General features: G+C 38.8%; 1 protein-coding gene across 4 annotated transcripts in view; it reads right to left on the reverse strand.

Annotated features, from left to right (window-relative positions):
• LOC123310191 (paired box protein Pax-6-like) overlaps positions 1–22,949 on the reverse strand; it is a 90,397-nt gene that overhangs the window by 25,238 nt on the left and 42,210 nt on the right. For all 4 annotated transcript variants that reach the window (XM_044893616.1, XM_044893612.1, XM_044893613.1 and 1 more), the window contains one exon: positions 13,840–14,071. In XM_044893616.1, the coding sequence (XP_044749551.1) occupies positions 13,840–14,071 (232 nt within the window). The remainder of the gene's footprint in view (positions 1–13,839; positions 14,072–22,949) is intronic.

The following is a 22,949-nucleotide window of genomic DNA, read 5'->3' on the forward strand; positions in this document are numbered from 1 at the left end:
ATCTTCTGAACCAGGTTGATTAGGAAGAAATGGTAAAGAAAAAAATCATTCTTTTTGACCTCAAGAAACTACTGTTTAAATATTTGTACGAGTCAAAGACTCATCCTGTTTATTATAAGTACTACTTCGTTCACTGAATGGTATAAAAGAAGTGAGTTTTTACTTGTATTTTCAATATAGTAGCTCATTTCCAAAGTTGGAATGGTATATTTGATACTTGGAAATTAAATGAGAATTGCACAGTACATTTTAGAACTAAACTACGCGTATGAATTGTCCCTATACCATTTAATTTTGAAAAACAGTCGAATTTTTTTCATAAACTGTTTTCACTGGCAAATATGTGTTTGTTGAGATTCTTCCAATATGTACATTACGTGACACAGACTTTTTTCGAAACATCTCAAATGAAGCAAGCGCGATGTTTGAGTGTCCCATCAAAATTGCCTATTTCACGTCTACACTCATTAATATTACCGAGCCACGATCCGAATCCTCCAAAATACGAGTAGCCTTTTAGTTCTTCCACAGTTCATCAACATTGGGTCAATGTCGACTGCGGTTCTGCATATTGAAGAGACACATACCCATTTTATGAGGAACATCCTTCGTGCTTTGACTACCGATCAGCGTTACCCAACGTACACATCAAAATCGGCTATATATAATTTGCTCCCTAATGATAAACATCAGTGTTTTATTTTCGTCTATCGTTGAGGTAGTCCAAACGACAATAACCATGAAGGTGAGTACCTCCCCTGATTGCGTTTTCTATGCGTATTTAACTGACGATTGTTCTTGAGCAATCGGTCAGTTGTTGAGGTGAGATGAAAGAGAAACATACCACCGTTGATCCAGACAAATGGGATATGTATACTGTTATAGATGTGCGTATCTTGATCTATCTATCTTTCATTTAGGTTCATTCTTCGAACATTTACTTTGTTCTATCCAAGATTCTATAACAAATTTTTGACTTGATCGATAATACAGTGCGAAAACCTATCAATAGTTTGTTGAGAGATTCAAATTCAGTGAACTGTGTGATTTTTTTGTTCCAATCAGTTTTCAAACTAGCATATGAGTACTTGAAGCCGAATTCTAGTAGGTTTTGTGTCAGATAGCGATCGATTCTAGTCATAAGTTACATAACGACAAATGAAGAAAAAATTTTCGTGTGATCAAAGATTTAAACAGCATTGGAATTAAGATTGAACCTTTATTTTGCCATCCCCATTCAACCAAACCATTTTTTTCTCAGATATTAGTAGCATTCAGCCTAATAGTCATTTCGATGGCATCTGCCGAACCTCAAAGGTACAGACCCGTACTTGCGCGTCAAAGTCAGGAGCCTGAAACTGCACCCTACAACCCTAGCGGATGGAGACCCTCTGGACCAGCCTTCAACACCCCGCAAAGGCAACAGAGTTACCTCCCTCCCGAACCAAGGCCATCCTACGGGCCACCACCAGAGCCTCAACCGTCCTACGGAGCCCCAGAAGAACCAACAACCACCACTGAGCCTCCAACCACTACAACGGAAGTGACAACACAGTCAGCGGACGCCAATGACGCACAGGTAAATATTCGTGGAATTTGTGATGAATTTTAGGGTACCTATTAACCTGTAGTTGGAATAGGAAACGAAAGGGCAATGAATGGTATACAGATGGTTTGAAAACCACGACATAAGCTGATGTAGAAGTATTAGGGGCCAGCACTAAATGCTTATAATCTTGAGGCTCCTGTCTGGGACCCTTCAGGCTGAAAAACTTGCAGGAATTTTCTTCGGAACTTCAATACTGCCTCATCTACCTGGATCTCAGCCTCCTCTGTGGCTTCTTCACAGGGTACTGTCATCACGAGTAACATCTGATGAGAATAGGGCTAGCAGAAACTGACGAGTGCTGATTCTGTGTGGTTGAGGAATTTTTGCCTCACCTGGTTATAGAATGCCTCGCCATTGTTAGCAAAAACAAGAAATGCTGTGACGACGTAGCATTCTTGATTCCATCCCACATAATGGGGTTCATTTCAACCCTGAAACTGGAGGGCCAGCTTTAGATGGTGAAATGGCGAGAACAGCTCTGATTAGGGTTACAGTAGACCTCTACAACCAGTGATCTTACCTCGACTAACCGTTACAATCTCCAATTATCTTGATGGTGCAATTGAAGAAACGTCAACAGTTGATGATAAGCCATTACTTCCTATGCTCGCTGGTTGAGGCCAATTATCAATATAGCGTCATCTACCGAAGCTTTAATATCTCACTCAAGTCTCATTTTTCAGGCTGAAAACGTCAAGATAGACCCAAGAACAGGCAAAGTATCAGCAGCTCTCAAATCAGGTGGAGCTCGCCAACCAGGTGCCTACTTCGTGGTGCTGCCTAGGGTTGAATCCAAAGCAGCTAATTTGGCACTGCCGGTAGCTCAGCCAGTCGAAGAAAAAGTTGCTTTCGTAGCACCAATCGCCCAGAATTATGTCCTACCCATAGTACCGGAAGTACCGAGGAAGACTGCAGCTCTGGTGGCTGCCATTCCAGCCCCTCTTCAAGTGCAGAGAATCGTACCTTTCAACTCTGCTTACAGGAACGAGGTTTACACCCCGTTCAGTTCATCGATCGTCCAGTTCTACCAGTAATCGAATCATCTTTTGTAAATAATCTTGTTTATTTATTTCATTAAATTCTATCACTACTAAGAGTTGCTTTTTATTGAATTGATGTGGCTGATGAAAACATAATTATGATTATCACTTCACATGTTTCGTAATCACAATGACATCTTCAGGTGAGTGAAGGTGTCACCTCCACTGATAGGGAAAGTGATCTTGAAATTCCTTCTCCATCAGTGTTATAGGGGGAGAAAAGAAGGATGACATTGGGGAGCATAGTAGGCTGCTTGTGTTTTTCCGGTAAGTTACAAAGCTGACTCAGGGAGCGTGATCCTCTCTACCAACCCCACATAACCAACTAATCCTCTCCTACGTCGAGATGTTTATCTCAGACCACAAATTATTGAATTTCCCTTTTCGCGTCCGCAATATAACGATGGGGAAACGAATGAGGAAAGGAATACGACCTGAAATATTACTTTCAACTCTGACCCCTACGAAGGGGTTGTTGGGAAACAACGGGAAATTAACATCTTCGGAATATTCACTCCAAAAACGGAATTGATGAAAACTTGTGAAATTTTTGAACACGAACTTGATCAATACTATAAAGTGGCGGGTGAACTTGGGGTACTGTGTGAAAGGGTGGTTTCTGCTGCTGTTGATCATCGTTTCGGTCTTATATGACCGCATAACTCCCACCTCGATAGGAAACGTCTCAAAATTGATGGAATCTTGTGAAATATTCGAACACGAACTTGATCAATACGATAAAGTGGCGGTTAAACTTGGGGTACTGTGAGAAAAGGCGGTTTGTGCTGCTGCTGATCATCGTTTCGGACTTATATGACCATCAGAGCAACACAACTCCCACCTCGATAGAAAACGTCTCGGAATTGATGAAATCTTGTGAAATATTCGAACATGAACTTGATCAATACGATTAAGTGGCGGTTAAACTTGGGGTACTGTGTGGAAAGGAGGTTTCTGCTGCTGCTGATCATCGTTTCGGTCTTATATGAACCCATCAGAGCAACATAACTCCTACCTCGATAGAAAACGTCTCAAAATTGATGGAATCTTGTGAAATATTCGAACATGAACTTGATCAATACAATTAAGTGGCGCTTAAACTTGGGGTACTGTTTGAAAGGGCGGTTTCTGCTGCTGCTGATCATCGTTTCGGTCTTATATGAACCTATCAGAGCAACACAACTCCCACCTCGATAGAAAACGTCTCGGAATTGATGAAATCTTGTGAAATATTCGAACACGAACTTGATCAATACGATTAAGTGGCGGTTAAACTTGGGGTACTGTGTGGAAAGAAGGTTTCTGCTGCTGCTGATCATCGTTTCAGTCTTATATGAACCCATCAGAGTAACACAACTCCCACCTCGATAGAAAACGTCTCGGAATTGATGAAATCTTGTGTAATATTCGAACACGAACTTGATTAATACGATAAAGTGGCGGGTGAACTTGGGGTACTGTGGAAAAGGCAGTTTCTGCTGCTGCTGATCATCGTTTCGGTCTTATATGAACCCATCAGAGTAACACAACTCCCACCTCGATAGAAAACGTCTCGGAATTGATGGAATCTTGTGAAATATTCGAACACGAACTTCATCAATACGATAAAGTGGCGGTTAAACTTGGGGTACTGTGAGAAAAGGCGGTTTCAGCTGCTGCTGATCATCGTTTCGGTCTTATATGAACCCATCAGAGCATCACAACTCCCACCTCGATAGAAAACGTCTCGGAATTGATGGAATCTTGTGAAATATTCGAACATGAACTTGATCAATACAATTAAGTGGCGGTTAAACTTGGGGTATTGTGTGAAACGGCGATTTCTGCTGCTGCTGATCATCGTTTCGGTCTTATATAAACCCATCAGAGCAACACAAATCCCAGCTCGATGGAAAACGTCTCAAAATTCAAGAAATCTTGTGTAATATTCGAACATGAACTTGATCAATACGATAAAGTGGCGGTTAAACTTGGGGTACTGTGAGAAAAAGGTGATTTCTGCTGCTGCTGATCATCGTTTCGGTCTTATATGAACCCATCAGAGCAACACAAATCCCAGCTCGATGGAAAACGTCTCAAAATTCAAGAAATCTTGTGTAATATTCGAACATGAACTTGATCAATACGATAAAGTGGCGGTTAAACTTGGATTACTGTGTGAAAAGGCGTTTTCTGCTGCTGCTGATCACCGTTTCGGTCTTATATGAACCCATCAGAGCAATACAACTCCCACCTCGATAGAAAACGTCCCGAAATTGATGGAATCTTGTGAAATATCAGAACACGAACTTGATCAATACGATAAAGTGGCAGTTAAACTTGGGATACTATGAGAAAAGGCGGTTTCTGCTTCGAGAACCGCCCTATCGTGAAAACCCCCAGTTACAACGTAGTATGACGAAATAAAAAGGGTTTAAATTTCCGCCGATGCAATTTTTAATGGGACTGTCATTCCCAGCCCACGATTCGTATTGCAACAATAACAAAGGATACCCTCGAGGTGAATTACCAGTTGCCCGGGGCTCTTAAACTGACGTAATTAGTTGTTGCATGCGTTGCGGCGGCAGCTAAAGAGCCTGAATCTTGAGCGCTCCAAGTTTGAACCTACATACAAGCGCCGACTGGAGTTCTCCAACTTGCGGCCGATATCAAAGCGCGGGCACCCCTGGGCGACCCACCCCATCCGCGTTACTGTAACATTTCAGGATCATCTCCTCTCTGTAAGTGACACATTTGTTAAAAATGTAAACGCAACAAACGGAAGGCCTCCGGTCACTGAATAATTGAAATTATAACGTACGGCTTAACCAATCTGCAACTGTTCCGTTTCTGCCGCGTACAGCGGACGCGTTTAATCGAATCATAGCGCGTTAATTAAAATTTAACCCCGCTCTTTGTGCAGCGTCCAATTATATCGCTGGATGTTTGCGCATCCGTCCGTGGAATGTTTTTAATTGTCGGCGTGGTATAGGTGATGGTATTGGAATTTTTGCGTCTTGGACGCTTGGACCGCGCTATTCGGACTACACCGTGTCCAGAACGTGCAGAATCTGGATAAATACCTCCCTTCGTTTAGACTTTCATGTTCAAAATGGCATTTTTTCAAAAATTGGAAATTTCAATCTCCGATATCTCCTGTTATATTCGTCTGATCCTATTGGGATTTCCGGTTATATAATCAGCGTTGCCTAGACTTCCACCCTAGTATAAAAACTCGATTTCGAAAATCTCGATTTTTTTGGTCAAAAATGAGCAAGAGGTCAGACCCCCCCTAAAATGACTTATTTGCTACTCTGTCTAAAAAATCAGGATGTTCTATGATTGTCCTCGGATATGGAGTGCATAGAATTTGTTTTGAAGATTCTAGAAAACCAAACAGTTGATGATTCAATAGAGAATTGCAATCCAGAGAGCTCTTCGAAGTCAACTCGAAAATGAAAAGTGGAAAAACAAAAAAAATTATTTTCCCTCAAACAGTGTCAGATATTGGAGAGTTTGGTATGAAAATATAGGTTTTCGAATACGCTGAATCTATTGCAGCCATTTGCGGAAGCATATCTCCCTTCGTTTAGATTTTCATCCTCAAAATGGCATTTTTTCAAAAATTGCAAATTTCAATCTCCGATATCTCCTGTTATATTCGACTGATCCTATTGGGATTTTCGGTTATATAATCAGCGTTGCTTAGGCTTCCACCCGAGCACAAAAACTCGATTTCGAAAATATCGATTTTTTGGGTCAAAAATGAGCAAGGGGTTAGACCCCCCTAAAATGACCTATTTGTTACTCTGTCTAAAAATCAGGATGTTCTATGACTGTCCTCGGATATGGAGTGCATAGAATTTGTTTTGAAGATTCTGGAAAACCAAACAGTTGATGATTCAATAGAGAATTGCTTTCCAGAGAGCTCTTCGAAGTCAACTCGAAAATGAAAAGTGGAAAAACAAAAAACATTATTTTCTCTCAAACAGTGTCAGATATTGGAGAGTTTGGTATGAAAATATAGGTCTTCGAATACGCTGAATTATTGCAGCCATTTGCGGAAGCCTATCTCCCTTCGTTCAGATTTTCATTTTCAAAATGGCATTTTTTCAAAAATTGCAAATTTCAATCTCTGATATCTCCTGTTATATTCGTCTGATCCTATTGGGATTTCCGGTTATATAATCAGCGTTGCCTAGGCTTCCACCCGAGCACAAAAACTCGATTTCGAAAATCTCGATTTTTTGGGTCAAAAATGAGCAAGGGGTTAGACCCCCCTAAAATGACCTATTCGCTACTCTGTCTAAAAATCAGGGTGTTCTATTACTGTCTTCCAAAAAATTTCTTTTAAACCGGACCCCTCATTCCCATGTTACAGATATCGAAAATTAAGGCCAAATTCCACCAGTATCTCCGAAACTAATGGCCTTAAGAATAAAAGAAGCAATTTTCCTGAAAGGCCTAGATGCGCTGCATTCTCCACTAGCCTTTGGCCAACGACTCGTGAAACACCCTGTTTAAATATTGATATTCTGAGGACGGCCCTGAAAATATCGAAATTACGAGAACCGTTCCAAAGGGTTTATGAAAGTAAATGCATAACTCCACAAAATTCAATTGAAATCTAGGCGATGATTCTCAAGTTATGGGAATCAGAAGCCCAATATCCATCGTAGAACAAGCTTCTGTCTGAAAGGCCTCAACGCATTGGCCACTACTCTATGACCAACCATGTGAACACAACTAGACGTAACTAAATATTAAAATCTGACATTGTAAATTTTTTCGACAGGAATCCTCACTCCGCTAAAAAATCCCCCTCATACAAAAAGAACCCCACCCCATCTTCCACAAATCATCGAATTACACCACTCGACTACCAAATACGAACGACTCTGTGTATATAGAACCAATTTTCATAAAAATCACAACCCTACCCCCCTCCTGCCCCCCGGTGCCGGAAATCAGGAAATCAGCGCCTACTTTGACGCCCCGAAATCAAAGTGTCAACAAACAAACGCCATTAGAAATGGAGAGGATTGGGGTGACGCTGGCGAATCCAGCCACCACCGTCGTCGTCTCTTGGTCCGTTTGAAATCAATACCCTCGAGACAAACCGGTGACGTCACCCGATTCTTCAGACTCATCAGCCGATGCCCACTTCGACACCTCCATCTGCTGAGGCATCTGGAATCCGGAATACTTCATCATCAAGTCGTATCCGGGAAGTTTTAATGCGCCGTTGGTTTTTACTCCGTGGAAATCGATCTATAAGACCTCAGGAGAAGTTCAGTTTCACAATGATCATCATGAGCTGACCCAAACGAAGGGCGTTTTCGAATTTTTCATGGAAAAACGCGTTTAAACATTGACGATTCGTCTATTTTGCTGTACAGTTATGACGTATCGTTTTTTTTTCGGGTAGCATGAGAATTCTTTTATTCGTTCACCCAAAATTTGAAGAATGGCGAATACCTTCAAACAATAGGTTTGTTCGTAGAGTGGTTTGCAACGGTTGTGAACTGTACAGAGCAAGCGTAATTCCATTTTAGGGTAGCGAAAATCCATTTGCGCTTGCTTTGTACAGTTCACAACCGTTGTGAACCGCTCTACGAACAAGTCTAATATAACGAATCGTGATTTTTCACGATTCGGTATCTAACCAAATCGTGATGAATCCGTCAGAGCAAGCAGTAATCAATAAGGGGGCAATTTCTGGAGAATACCCTTCCAAATATTTTTTACTACTTTTGCAACATGTGGCACTCAATTGCCTTGCTTTTGCATGATTTCCATGGATTCAATTGTACGGAAAGTGCTTATTGAGTCAGTCCATATGTCCACATGATTCTGCACGAGTCCCTTAACGAGTAATGCCTTCAATTTTTCTTCGAGTTTTCTTTTGACCGTCCAGACCAAGGGTTGTCTTCAACTTTCGAAGCAATTCCGAAATCCAAACCCCCTTCGTTTAGATTTTCATCTTCAAAATGGCATTTTTTCAAAAATTGCAAATTTCAATCTCCGATATCTCCTGTTATATTCGTCTGATATTATTGAGATTTCCGGTTATATAATCAGCGTTGCTTAGGCTTCCACCCGAGCACAAAAACTCGATTTCGAAAATCTCGATTTTTTGGGTCAAAAATGAGCAAGGGGTTAGACCCCCCTAAAATGACCTATTTGCTACGCTGTCTTAAAATCAGGATGTTCTATGACTGTCCTCGGATATGGAGTGCATAGAATTTGTTTTGAAGATTCTAGAAAACCAAACAGTTGATGATTCAATAGAGAATTGCACTCCAGAGAGCTCTTCGAAGTCAACTCGAAAATGAAAAGTGGAAAAACAAAAAAAATTATTTTCTCTCAAACAGTGTCAGATATTGGAGAGTTTGGTATGAAAATATAGGTTTTCGAATACGCTGAATCTATTGCAGCCATTTGCGGAAGCCTATCTCCCTTCGTTTAGATTTTCATCTTCAAACTGGCATTTTTTCAAAAATTGCAAATTTCAATCTCCGATATCTCCTGTTATATTCGTCTGATCCTATTGGGATTTCCGGTTATATAATCAGCGTTGCTTAGGCTTCCACCCGAGCACTAAAACTCGATTTCGAAAATCTCGATTTTTTGGGTCAAAAATGAGCAAGGGGTTAGACCCCCCTAAAATGACCTATTTGCTACTCTGTCTGAAAATCAGGATGTTCTATGACTGTCCTCGGATATGGAGTGCATACAATTTGTTTTGAAGATTCTAGGAAACCAAACAGTTGATGATTCAATAGAGAATTGCACTCCAGAGAGCTCTTCGAAGTCAACTCGAAAATGAAAAGTGGAAAAACAAAAAAAATTATTTTCTCTCAAACAGTGTCAGATATTGGAGAGTTTGGTATGAAAATATAGGTTTTCGAATACGCTGAATCTATTGCAGCCATTTGCGGAAGCCTATCTCCCTTCGTTTAGATTTTCATCTTCAAAATGGCATTTTTTCAAAAATTGCAAATTTCAATCTCCGATATCTCCTGTTATATTCGTCTGATCCTATTGGGATTTCCGGTTATATAATCAGCGTTGCTTAGGCTTCCACCCGAGCACAATAACTCGATTTCGAAAATCTCGATCTCGATTTTTTGGGTCAAAAATGAGCAAGGAGTTAGACCCCCCTAAAATGACCTATTTGCTACTCTGTCTGAAAATCAGGATGTTCTATGACTGTCCTCGGATATGGAGTGCATAGAATTTGTTTTGAAGATTCTAGAAAACCAAACAGTTGATGATTCAATAGAGAATTGCACTCCAGAGAGCTCTTCGAAGTCAACTCGAAAATGAAAAGTGGAAAAACAAAAAAAATTATTTTCTCTCAAACAGTGTCAGATATTGGAGAGTTTGGTATGAAAATATAGGTTTTCGAATACGCTGAATCTATTGCAGCCATTTGCGGAAGCCTATCTCCCTTCGTTTAGATTTTCATCTTCAAAATGGCATTTTTTCAAAAATTGCAAATTTCAATCTCCGATATCTCCTGTTATATTCGTCTGATCCTATTGGGATTTCCGGTTATATAATCAGCGTTGTTTAGGCTTCCACCCAAACACAAAAACTCGATTTCGAAAATCTCGATTTTTTGGGTCAAAAATGAGCAAGGGGTTAGACCCCCCTAAAATGACCTATTTGCTACTCTGTCTGAAAATCAGGATGTTCTATGACTGTCCTCGGATATGGAGTGCGTAGAATTTGTTTTGAAGATTCTAGAAAACCAAACAGTTGATGATTCAATAGAGAATTGCACTCCAGAGAGCTCTTCGAAGTCAACTCGAAAATGAAAAGTGGAAAAACAAAAAAAATTAATTTCTCTCAAACAGTGTCAGATATTGAAGAGCTCGATATGAAAATATAGGTTTTCGAATACGCTGAATCTATTGCAGCCATTTGCGGAAGCCTATCTCCCTTCGTTCAGATTTTCATCTTCAAATTGGCATTTTTTCAAAAATTGCAAATTTCAATCTCCGATATCTCCTGTTATATTCGTCTGATCCTATTGGGATTTCCGGTTATATAATCAGCGTTGCTTAGGCTTCCACCCAAGCACAAAAACTCGATTTCGAAAATCTCGATTTTTTGGGTCAAAAATGAGCAAGGGGTTAGACCCCCCTAAAATGACCTATTTGCTACTCTGTCTGAAAATCAGGATGTTCTATGACTGTCCTCGGATATGGAGTGCATAGAATTTGTTTTGAAGATTCTAGAAAACCAAACAGTTGATGATTCAATAGAGAATTGCACTCCAGAGAGCTCTTCGAAGTCAACTCGAAAATGAAAAGTGGAAAAACAAAAAAAATTATTTTCTCTCAAACAGTGTCAGATATTGGAGAGTTTGGTATGAAAATATAGGTTTTCGAATACGCTGAATCTATTGCAGCCATTTGCGGAAGCCTATCTCCCTTCGTTTAGATTTTCATCCTCAAAATGGCATTTTTTCAAAAATTGCAAATTTCAATCTCCGATATCTCCTGTTATATTCGTCTGATCCTATTGGGATTTCCGGTTATATAATCAGCGTTGCTTAGGCTTCCACCCGAGCACAAAAACTCGATTTCGAAAATCTCGATTTTTTGGGTCAAAAATGAGCAAGGGGTTAGACCCCCTAAAATGACCTATTTGCTACTCTGTCTGAAAATCAGGATGTTCTATGACTGTCCTCGGATATGGAGTGCATGGAATTTGTTTTGAAGATTCTAGAAAACCAAACAGTTGACGATTCAATAGAGAATTGCACTCCAGAGAGCTCTTCGAAGTCAACTCGAAAATGAAAAGTGGAAAAACAAAAAAAATTATTTTCTCTCAAACAGTGTCAGATATTGGAGAGTTTGGTATGAAAATATAGGTTTTCGAATACGCTGAATCTATTGCAGCCATTTGCGGAAGCCTATCTCCCTTCGTTTAGATTTTCATCTTCAAAATGGCATTTTTTCAAAAATTGCAAATTTCAATCTCCGATATCTCCTGTTATATTCGTCTGATCCTATTGGGATTTCCGGTTATATAATCAGCGTTGCTTAGGCTTCCACCCAAGCACAAAAACTCGATTTCGAAAATCTCGATTTTTTGGGTCAAAAATGAGCAAGGGGTTAGACCCCCCTAAAATGACCTATTTGCTACTCTGTCTGAAAATCAGGATGTTCTATGACTGTCCTCGGATATGGAGTGCATAGAATTTGTTTTGAAGATTCTAGAAAACCAAACAGTTGATGATTCAATAGAGAATTGCACTCCAGAGAGCTCTTCGAAGTCAACTAGAAAATGAAAAGTGGAAAAACAAAAAAAATTATTTTCTCTCAAACAGTGTCAGATATTGAAGAGCTTGATATGAAAATATAGGTTTTCGAATACGCTGAATCTATTGCAGCCATTTGCGGAAGCCTATCTCCCTTCGTTCAGATTTTCATCTTCAAATTGGCATTTTTTCAAAAATTGCAAATTTCAATCTCCGATATCTCCTGTTATATTCGTCTGATCCTATTGGGATTTCCGGTTATATAATCAGCGTTGCTTAGGCTTCCACCCAAGCACAAAAACTCGATTTCGAAAATCTCGATTTTTTGGGTCAAAAATGAGCAAGGGGTTAGACCCCCCTAAAATGACCTATTTGCTACTCTGTCTGAAAATCAGGATGTTCTATGACTGTCCTCGGATATGGAGTGCATAGAATTTGTTTTGAAGATTCTAGAAAACCAAACAGTTGATGATTCAATAGAGAATTGCACTCCAGAGAGCTCTTCGAAGTCAACTCGAAAATGAAAAGTGGAAAAACAAAAAAAATTATTTTCTCTCAAACAGTGTCAGATATTGGAGAGTTTGGTATGAAAATATAGGTTTTCGAATACGCTGAATCTATTGCAGCCATTTGCGGAAGCCTATCTCCCTTCGTTTAGATTTTCATCCTCAAAATGGCATTTTTTCAAAAATTGCAAATTTCAATCTCCGATATCTCCTGTTATATTCGTCTGATCCTATTGGGATTTCCGGTTATATAATCAGCGTTGCTTAGGCTTCCACCCGAGCACAAAAACTCGATTTCGAAAATCTCGATTTTTTGGGTCAAAAATGAGCAAGGGGTTAGACCCCCCTAAAATGACCTATTTGCTACTCTGTCTGAAAATCAGGATGTTCTATGACTGTCCTAGGATATGGAGTGCATAGAATTTGTTTTGAAGATTCTAGAAAATCAAACAGTTGATGATTCAATAGAGAATTGCAATCCAGAGAGCTCTTCGAAGTCAACCCGAAAATGAAAAATGGAAAAACAAAAAAAATTATTTTCTCTCAAACTGGACCAGATATTTGAAATTTTGGTATGAAAATATGGGTTATCGAACACGCTGAATCTATTGCGAGCAATTCCGAAAGGCTATCTCCTTTCGTTTAGATTTTCATTTTGGAAATGGCATTTTTTAAAAATTGCCAATTTCACTTGAGAATTCGTCAAGACCGATCGGTTGTGCCGAAATGGATGAAATTCTCAGATTTATTACTAGAAGAGATGATCTTTCAGAGTATGTATGACGTTTAAGTCTACTATGATTTTTGTGCTAGATACAACCTAACTCGAAAGTTGAACAATGGAAAAATTAAAAATTTGATTTTCAGGTAAACAGTGTTAGGTATACGAAAGTTTGGTAAGAAAATGTAGGTTTTCGAACATGATTCGAGTAGAAAAAACCGGTTTTTTCAACCTTCACCATTTATGGCCACAGCTGTACAAAATAAGACAAGTACCTGCAGCAGTTGAATTTTCACTCCCAGTTGTCAAAATTTATCATCAGCATCACACATACTCATCCGACATAAACGAGGAAGACCCGAAATTCATACAGCCACCAGATGCATTGCGCCATTCGAGAGGGAGAAGAAAATTATCTAGTTTAAATACCCCTCTGTGGCACTTCAAAGACCAGATATTAAATTTGTGGAATTTCGTGGTTCGGTACAGAGTTCCAAACTGGCGAACGTCCGTAATCATCCGGCAAAGTACGCAAATAGATTCCATTCATCCTATTTCTGATGCTGAATTATTCCCCCTAACCCTACAGAGCGTCTGGAACGACGCAAATGTACAGGGTGAACTTTCGATATTATGATCAGACGAGTTGGACTTCGCTTTGTTCGGTTTTTGTAAATTTTATAGTAGATGGTAACTAAAAAACTACTTACTTTTCTTGGGATTCAGATCGTCTGATAAAATGGTAGGTGGAGGGCTCATTGGTTGCAAGGGAAATGCTCCGTTGGTTGGCGAATACCACGGTGAAGGCCTCCAACTGGCCTGATTTCCATTCAGCAGTCTCAATTTGTCGTATACGCTCTCGTTTGACGATGGTGTTGGGGAACTGCCAGCTTGCTCCTTCTGAGCAGCCAGATTCCTCAGTACCCTGTTTATGGAAGATACCTACGAAAGAAGTAAAAGAGGTAATTGAAGTGTGGTTTAGAAGTTCTAAACGTAAGACTACTAGAAGACAGAAAAAACAGAATTTTAGAGTATGTATAGGTGGTTTAATTCTGATTATTAGGAACAATTTTTTTTCGAGGATAATAATTCAATTTCTGTTTGCTATTATTGATAATAACAATAATAAACAACAAGATGAATGCTAACCAAGTCAACGTATCAGTGCGAATTTCTAACTTGGAATTAATTCAGGTAATTGAAGACAGATTTCATCTCTTTCAGCTCATCGCAGTGCTTTCCCCATTTTTCTTTAAATCTTAAGGCGCAAAAGGCAAAACTAAAGATGAATTTGAAGCTTTTTTCATCAATCCTGCAGTTCACATCGATTGCATCTAGTAGCAACCCCCCTGCAAAACTTGAGGATAATTAAGATGCGCTCTTCACGACCCAACCCCACATAAATCACCCCTTTTCACCCAATAACCACCACCTCCCAACGGACCGCGTATAGTAATTACGAAATTTTGATCTTGTGGGAACCCAGGGGTGTAATCGGGATTCAAACTACGACCTGGAGCGTTCCACCCTCCCGTATTTCCAGAATGCTTCAAAAAACTCCGACAATATGCAATAACGCGCGCGTTTAGCACACCGTTGCGCGCCGCGTGCCTGAAAAGCAATAAATTCTCTAAAATGAGAGCTTAACTCGCATATTTAACTGTAAAAATGCTTTTTCAGGGGGGGTGGTGCCTTAGCCCGGTTAAAGTCGTGTCCGATCCTTTCAATACTAATGTGCAATAATCTACGGGGGGTCGCGTGTCGGTCGCGTGGCCACTTCGAACGACGGACTTGAGCTCGGCATAGGAGAAGTTATTAGCTTATCAGTGAGGGCCGAATTGGAACAGATTTTAATATAATGGCCCTTAGGAGTTGAGAAAGGGTGTGAGGGGAATTTTAATCCGCATAGTTTCTACAATATTGCACCACGCGCGTATATACGGCTAGCCCTCCACCAAAGAAGTACAAAAATAACGGAATACTTTCGAATTGGGTGCTGGTATTTTTGTTTTTATGCGGCCATATCTATTGTGATATGAAGGGTTGGTCGTCTAGGCCCTTCAGGAAAGTTACTCCTTTTGTAATCCTCTAAAGCCATCAGTATCGGAGATACAGGGTGATTAATGGATTTCGGCTTGATTTTTCGATGTCCATAACTTGAGAAAGAGTTGTCCGATTTTAATGAAATTTTGAGGGATCGTTCACTCCCAAAAACCCTTCGAGATGGCGTGTGCAATTTCAAGATTACCAGGACAGTACTTAGTATATTAAGGTTCATCTTTCAAATATCAAATTCTGAGCATATTTTCTGGATCAGTTAATAAACTTTTGTTTTAAGAATCAAAAAAATATATTCTTTTGAATTAAATTGCATTTTTACTTCGCATGGTACACGTTTTCCGAAAGAAAAACAAACGAACGCAATCACATTTCGCATGTATTGAATTGATGTAGCCTATACTTGATGAAAATCAATTATTGAACTGAAAATAGAATTATATTATATGATTTTCGCTGATTACATGAGTAATTAAACGATGACACGTGTTTCGTTGTCAGAATATCATCTTCAGGCAGTTTAACAACTCATGTTAGTGAAAATCATCACTTTCTCATATAGTTCACATTTTGCAGAATAATATGCTGTTTTCGATTATTTAGATTTAGTTTCAATTTCTAATGCTACCCGATTTTTTTTAGATATTGGAAATCCTCCTTTCATTTATTTTTCATTGTTAACGTTCTGCATATTATAGATTTTAAGCAAGAGGCCATCAAACTCCTCACCGAAGTAATATTCTCTTATATTTATACCAGAGATCTTATTATAGGGTGCGTTTTTGACTCGTACAAATATTTTAACAGTCGATTCTTTAGGTCAAAAGAATCACTCTTTTCCCTCACCATTTTTTTCTGATTCGGCCCTGATAAAAAAATATAGCCATTTTAAGTTTTTATAATGAGCTATATACCTTTAGAATAACTACCTACATATGTAACATGACACATCTGTGGATCTTTTGAAAAGTGTTGCATTCGTTCAAAGTACCCCATTTTTTAAATTTCACATATATTTTCATAATGAGCTGTGCCACCCCTGGAAAAACAAATCAGAAAGATTGTGAATGAAGAGAATGACAAAGAATTTCCTTCTATTGGGAGACTCAAAAAAGTGGTGGCATTTGAGAATTTTATGTTTTAGTGAATAATGTAATGCGAAAAGTTTTCTACAGGATTTTCGATGTATGTTATCGTAGAATAAGTTCCCGAAAATTGATTTTTCTTTTTTTCATTTGACTTGTCCTATATATTGTAAATGTCTTGAGGTACCAATAAATACCTAATTATTATTATTATCTCAATGCATTAAGATGAACAGCTACAAATACGCGCCAGTTGTCCTGCTAATTGTTTATTCATGTGAAATTTTTGTTCAAAGGTGAAGTTCATCTTCATTGAAACTTCCTTTAATTCCTTTTACTTATAATGATGCAAGATGATTTTTGTTGAATAATTTAATATTCTTGTAATTATCTGTCAATTCTTTCGAGATACCTATTTCCAACCACTGCATCATATGTATTTCATCTTCGGGTTAATATTTTTGAAATCTACAACTGATGTAACGTATTCAAACTTTGGCCAAAGAAAATAACGAACATTAACTCTCCTCAAGCTAGTGCATTTTATGATATTATACTGATCTCTTGTATTTTCCATGCAAATAACTGGATTTGGTATGCCTTCAATCAGTTTGTATAAGCTTCAATTATGTTCGTCACATATTTTCCGAAGAGATTCGACATTGTGATAAAATACGTAATAACAGAAACTTTCACGTAGTACAGGCAACATAGTGTTGATTTAAAACCCAAAAATGTTTTGACAAGCCTTATAACACCACATTTTCGTACTATACAGAGTGAAATGTGTCAAATTTCCATGGCCAACCGACTGCTAAAATAAAAGTGAATGGAGTATACATAGCACATTTTTCTTTCAAATTAATCGAACTCTGCTAAACTGTGTCATTCGCGATATGCAACCAGAAGCATCCAAAAATTCGTTGCAGATTTCCATCACTGATACAACCATTCACAGCATCCCCATCTTCCTATACTTCGACAATCAAGTCGTCGTCAGTCAACATTTCATTATAGACTCATTGTTCCTCCCATGTGACCCCAAGTCTCGAAGGTTCTCATCGAGATTACATCGGCATTCTCGAAATTAAAATTCAAACAATCCAGAGGTACTTGATAGCAGCTAGTGGAGCACTGTCGATGCTGTCAATGCTCGCCAGCAGCCCGTACAATACCCGATGGGGGGCACTCTATAATACCCCGCGCCCCACGATACCCTTTTCACTCGTCTGCATTGTCGGCGGAAAAGGAAAAGAATGCAATTTGTGTTTTTACATCTTACTAATTGAAATATTCCCCCCGATCGCCAACAGATTGGTTATTGCCGATTCCCAAAGAAAGGTGGTCCTGGTAGTTGACATTTGACGACGTCTGAATCGTTCTGCTTTCTTTCACTGTTGTATAGCGTACAGGTTGTCGAACAATGAACGAGAAAGGCTAGACTGGAATCGAGTGGTCGCGTTCCTTTTGTCGATGAAATTGAAACCATTTTGTAGCTCTCGACGGTTCTTAGATGAATGGTTCGACTGTGAGTAGCTAACTCAAGAACGTTGCTCAAAAAAGTGTAGAGCACACTCAGATCCTTTTGTGCGGAAGGAATTGTCAACCGATCATTTGAACGTTAAATAGCCCATCAGAATTTCAACCGAAAGGTTTACGATCTTTCAATTGGACTTAAATAAGTATATGATTTTAAGAGAAATAATCTTTACGCACCCATACTGATCTTCGAAAAGTTCCCCAAAAGATGGGGTCAGTTAAAACATCGTCAAGACCGGACGGTTGCACCGAGGGCGATGAAATGTTGAGATTTATTACTCGGAGAGTTGCTCTTTTAGAATATGTATCACATTTAGATCTTCCATGATTTTTCTGTGAGATACCCGTGTCCAAAGTTGACCTTCGAAAAATTCCCAAATAGATGTGGTCAGCATCTACAGAATTTCAAATATAAAATTATGTCCCCCCTCAAATCACTGGTGATGATGTGGTCATACACAATGGTGATACAAGGATGTATCACCATTAGACCAGTTCCACGCATAAAAAAAATATTTCATAGCAACGAACAATAACTCATTAGAAGTGTCAGTGTAAAGTTTGAGGTCAAAAAAGTAAGTAGTAGTAACCAGATTTACGCAATAAATTAAAAGAAAGAAGATGTCTACCGAAATTGTGAAAATCGAAAGATTTGAGTATCGAGCCATCATCGAGTACCTGTATTTAAAAGGGTTAAGAGGTAAGCATATTTACAAAGATATGCTCAATACCCTTGGTGATCAATGTCGTTAAAAATTGGACTGCAAGCGTCAAAAGAGGTAAATTTTCCATTAAAGATGATGACCGATCGAGAAGGCCAGTTTCTGTGTCAGTGCCCGAAAATATCGATGCAGTTCAAGAAATGATTTTATCAGATCGTCGAATTGGGCTAAAACGGATATCTGAAGCACTGAATATTTCATACGAACGCGTTCATCATATAGTACACGTCAATTTGGACATGACAAAAATTGCTGCAAAATGGATCCCCAAAAGTTTGAATGTTGACCAAAAGCGTGCAAGGGTAGAAGCATCGCGTTCGATCTGTGCTCGATTTGAACACGATGTAGACTTCTTAAACCGAATTGTTACTATGGATGGGACTTGGGTACATTTCTACGATCCAGAAACAAAGCAACAATCGATGGAATGGCGACACTATGCTTCTCCAAGACCTAAATAGTTTCGTGTCCAAAAATCTGCTGAAAAAGTTCTTGCTTCAGTTTTTTGGGATTGCCATATAGTAATCATGATGATTTTTTGGATAAGGGTAGAACCATAACCGTAGATTACTATTCGACATTACTGATGACCACTCTACGGAAAAAAATTAAAGAGAAAAGACTATCCAAAGGTGTTTTGTTCTTTAGGACAACGCCCCTGCAGACAAATCTCATGTTGCCATGCAAAAAATTCGTGATTTAAGGTTTGAATTGTTAGAACACCCCCCTTATTCACCAGACTTGGCTCCATCCGACTATAATCTCTTTCCCCAACTGGAAAAAAGTTTGAGGTCGTAAATTTTGTTCTAACGAGAAGGTAATAAAAGCTGTGAAGGTCTGGTTTGCAGAGCAAGAAAAAACATTTTTTTTGAAAGGTGTACAGACGTTGTAGGTTCGCTGTAATGAATGTATCCAATTTAGAGGAGAATATTTTGAGTAATAAAATATTTTGGCATTGAAATTTTGTTTGGTTCTATAGTAGGCTAAGAATTTTTCACTATATCCTCGTATATATAGTTTCATAGGTCTCAGATTGCTCATTTCAGATTTATTGATAATTCTGAAGGATTCCTTCTCCAGAAGAAAAATCAGTACAAAATAGTCGGCCAAGGAAATTGATGGCTAGAGTACATGGCCGGCTGATAAATTTGATGGATAGAAGAATGTATCAGATGTACTCAGATTTTGTTTCATTCTGACAGCCCTAGAACCCCACCTATAGTGGGCTATATCCTCGCATGTCTTGTTAATGAAAATGGCGCTTGTTTAGCTAACAAAGCGTAAATAGTGCAATGAAAGTTGGCTATGATATGCATATATTTGGCTAGATTTAAATGATATTAGAATTTTTAATCTTCTGTTGGTACAGACTTTATGAAGATGTTTTTCAACAGTCGTTACAAGATTTTCCTTCCAGCTACCGATCATTCCTCCTCATCGAGGACGTTATATGAGTGTGCATATCCAACACCCCTCTCGCCATAACGCAGATTGACACAAGAGGATATTAGATAGCACCGGCACATAAAAGTCAACCGAACAATGGCACATCTCGTTCGTACGGCGACAAAACACACTTTTCCGAACGTCGCAGGAAGGAAGAAATGAAGTCGGGAGTCTGGAGGAGAATAATGCTGTGTAATGCAGGCGTGCAAGGGGTGGCGGGCAGCAAACCGTGAACAAGGCAAATTCCCTACGAACTCCCCCGGAGGGTGCATAGATTTAGCGCCTGTTTGCGTACACATCCTGTCTTCCTTGTTTTTATTACATATCTTGGCATGCGTCCCGGATTCCCTGATTTGATCGTTATTATTCCCGATAGGAGCGGAACTGTTCCTTCCAGTCGAGGAACAGCTCAGTTTTTCTGTGGCCTGTAAGGCTGTATATATACGAGTATCATTATTTATTTTGATTTCCATTAAGAGAAGGAGGTAACCATGGTAATAACATGACCAAATTTGAAATATGAGTAGTCTTGTCAAATTTGACAGTTGAAGCTTCACCAAGATGGTCGCTTTCAGCGACCACTGATCCTGATAAATGAATTTAAACGCAGTTTTGAGTCGTGGAACGTTCCATAGTTAAATTCTAAGTGTAAATGACCATTCTTGTGAATTTGACAGTTATGGTACCTTAATCAAAATGGCTGCTATTACCTGTCAAAGTCGACTAATCATATTCAGAGTTTACCGAACAGAGCCCTCCTCATATTGATAAAATGAATTCCAAAAATTCTGACGCCTCACAGAATCGTCAACTTTGCAGGATCAAATTTCAACTTTTGCTCAGTACTTTTGTCGAATATGGTTATTGTAGCTTGAATATAAGGTTGCTTTTAACCATTTATGTTTGAGGGCATCTAAAACGCGTAAAGTGCACTGATTCTGATAATGAATTCCAACAATTTCAATGCATTGTTGACTTTTGCAGTATCTCGTAGTCGGATTTCAAATCAAATGACCGTTCTTGTCGTACTTGACAGCTGTAGCTTAACCAAAATGGCTGCCATCACATGTCAAATTCGAGATTTCCCATATATTGAGCATCAGGCGAAGAGATCACAAATTTTGAATAAAAATTTAAGAAAATTTCAATACATTGTCGCATCGTGAAGAATTTCAACTCTCTTGCCGAATTTGACATTTGCAACTTGATCAAAATGGCTGCTGTTAACCATTCAACCTACTACTGGACAGTTAGCGAGCAGAGCTCTGGATTTCTATAATGAATTTAAGCAATTTCAACGCGTTGTTGTTGAGTGGTGAAGCTATCACACTCAAATTTTTACTTTAAATGACCAGTCTTGCCATCAGTGGTTCAAAGCACACCAAGAATGCTGCTGTTATAAATATTTATTGATTTCAAAACCGAGAAATCCTATTAGGCGCTTGTGGAGCAGACTACTCTGAATTCGATAATGAATTTCAACAACGTGAAATTTCACGTCTGAATTTCAAATATTCCTTATCGTTCTCGTATCTTGTACGTGCATTACTACCGGGTGTTAGGCAAGCAGAGCACTGATTTTGCTAATGAATTTTGAGAATTTGAGTCGTGAAGTTCCCGGTTGTCGGATTCCAACTCTGAACGAATATTGTTGTAAAATTTGACAGTTGTGACTTAACCAAGATGGCTGCTATTAACTGTCAAAGTCGAGCAATCCTACTGGAAGTTCAAAACGAACAGAGTACTGATACTTGGATTAAAACGAGGCGATATTGAATCATGTGATTCAACGGTTGAATTTCAACACAGAATGAGGATTCAACGGTTGAATTTTGACACAGAATTAAATTTGCCGTCAAATTTGACAGTTGTAGCTCAACCAAAATGGCTGCTATCAAAATCGAGGAATCCCACTGTACATTTGGCGTACAGACTAGATTGTTATATTGAATCATGTGATTCAACACTTCAATTTAAACACAGAATGAGGATTCAACGGTTGAATTTGGGGACAGAATAAGTATTCCCGTGAAATTTGACAGTTGTAGCTCAACCGAAATGGCTGCTATTAACTATCAAAGTCGAGGAATTCCACTGGACGTTTGACGAACAGAATTGATAGTTATATGGAATCATTAGATTCAACAGTTGAATTTCAACACAGAATGAAGATTCAACGGTTAAATTTCGACACAGAATCAGTATTCCCGTCAAATTTTACAGTTGTAGCTCAACCAAAATGGCTGCTATTAACTATCAAAGTCGAGGAATTCCTCTGGACGTTTGACGAACAGTATCGATACTGATATTGAATCATGCGATTCAACGGTTAGTTGAATGTCAACACTGAATGAGTATTCCCGTCAAATTTAACAATTATAACTCGGTCAATGTGGCTGCTATTATCCTACAAAGTCGAGCAATCCTACTAGACGTTTCGCGAACAGAGAAATGATTCTGATAATTCATTAAGACGAGGCGATATTGAATCATGAAATTCAACGGGTAAATTTTGACATAGGTTGAGTATTTCCGTCAAATTTGACAGTTGCAGCTCAACCAAAACGGCTGCTATTAACTATCAAAGTAGAGGAATCTCACTATATACGTTTGACGAACAGAATATATTGTTATCTTGAATCATGTGATCTAACAGTTGAATTTCAACACAGAATGGTGATTCAACTGTTAAATTTCGATACAGGTTGAGTATTCCCGTCAAATTTGACAGTTGTATCTCAACCAAAGTGGCTGCTATTAACTATCAAAGTAGAGGAATCTCACTATATACATTTGACGAACAGAATATATTGTTATCTTGAATCATGTGATCCAACAGTTGAATTTCAACACAGAATGGTGATTCAACTGTTAAATTTCGATACAGAATGAGTATTCCTGTCAAATTTGACAGTTGTAGCTCAACCAAAATGGCTGCTATTAACTATCAAAGTAGAGGAATCTCACTAT

This window comes from Coccinella septempunctata, chromosome 3 (assembly GCF_907165205.1).
Source record: "Coccinella septempunctata chromosome 3, icCocSept1.1, whole genome shotgun sequence".
NCBI classification, from domain to species: domain Eukaryota; kingdom Metazoa; phylum Arthropoda; class Insecta; order Coleoptera; family Coccinellidae; genus Coccinella; species Coccinella septempunctata.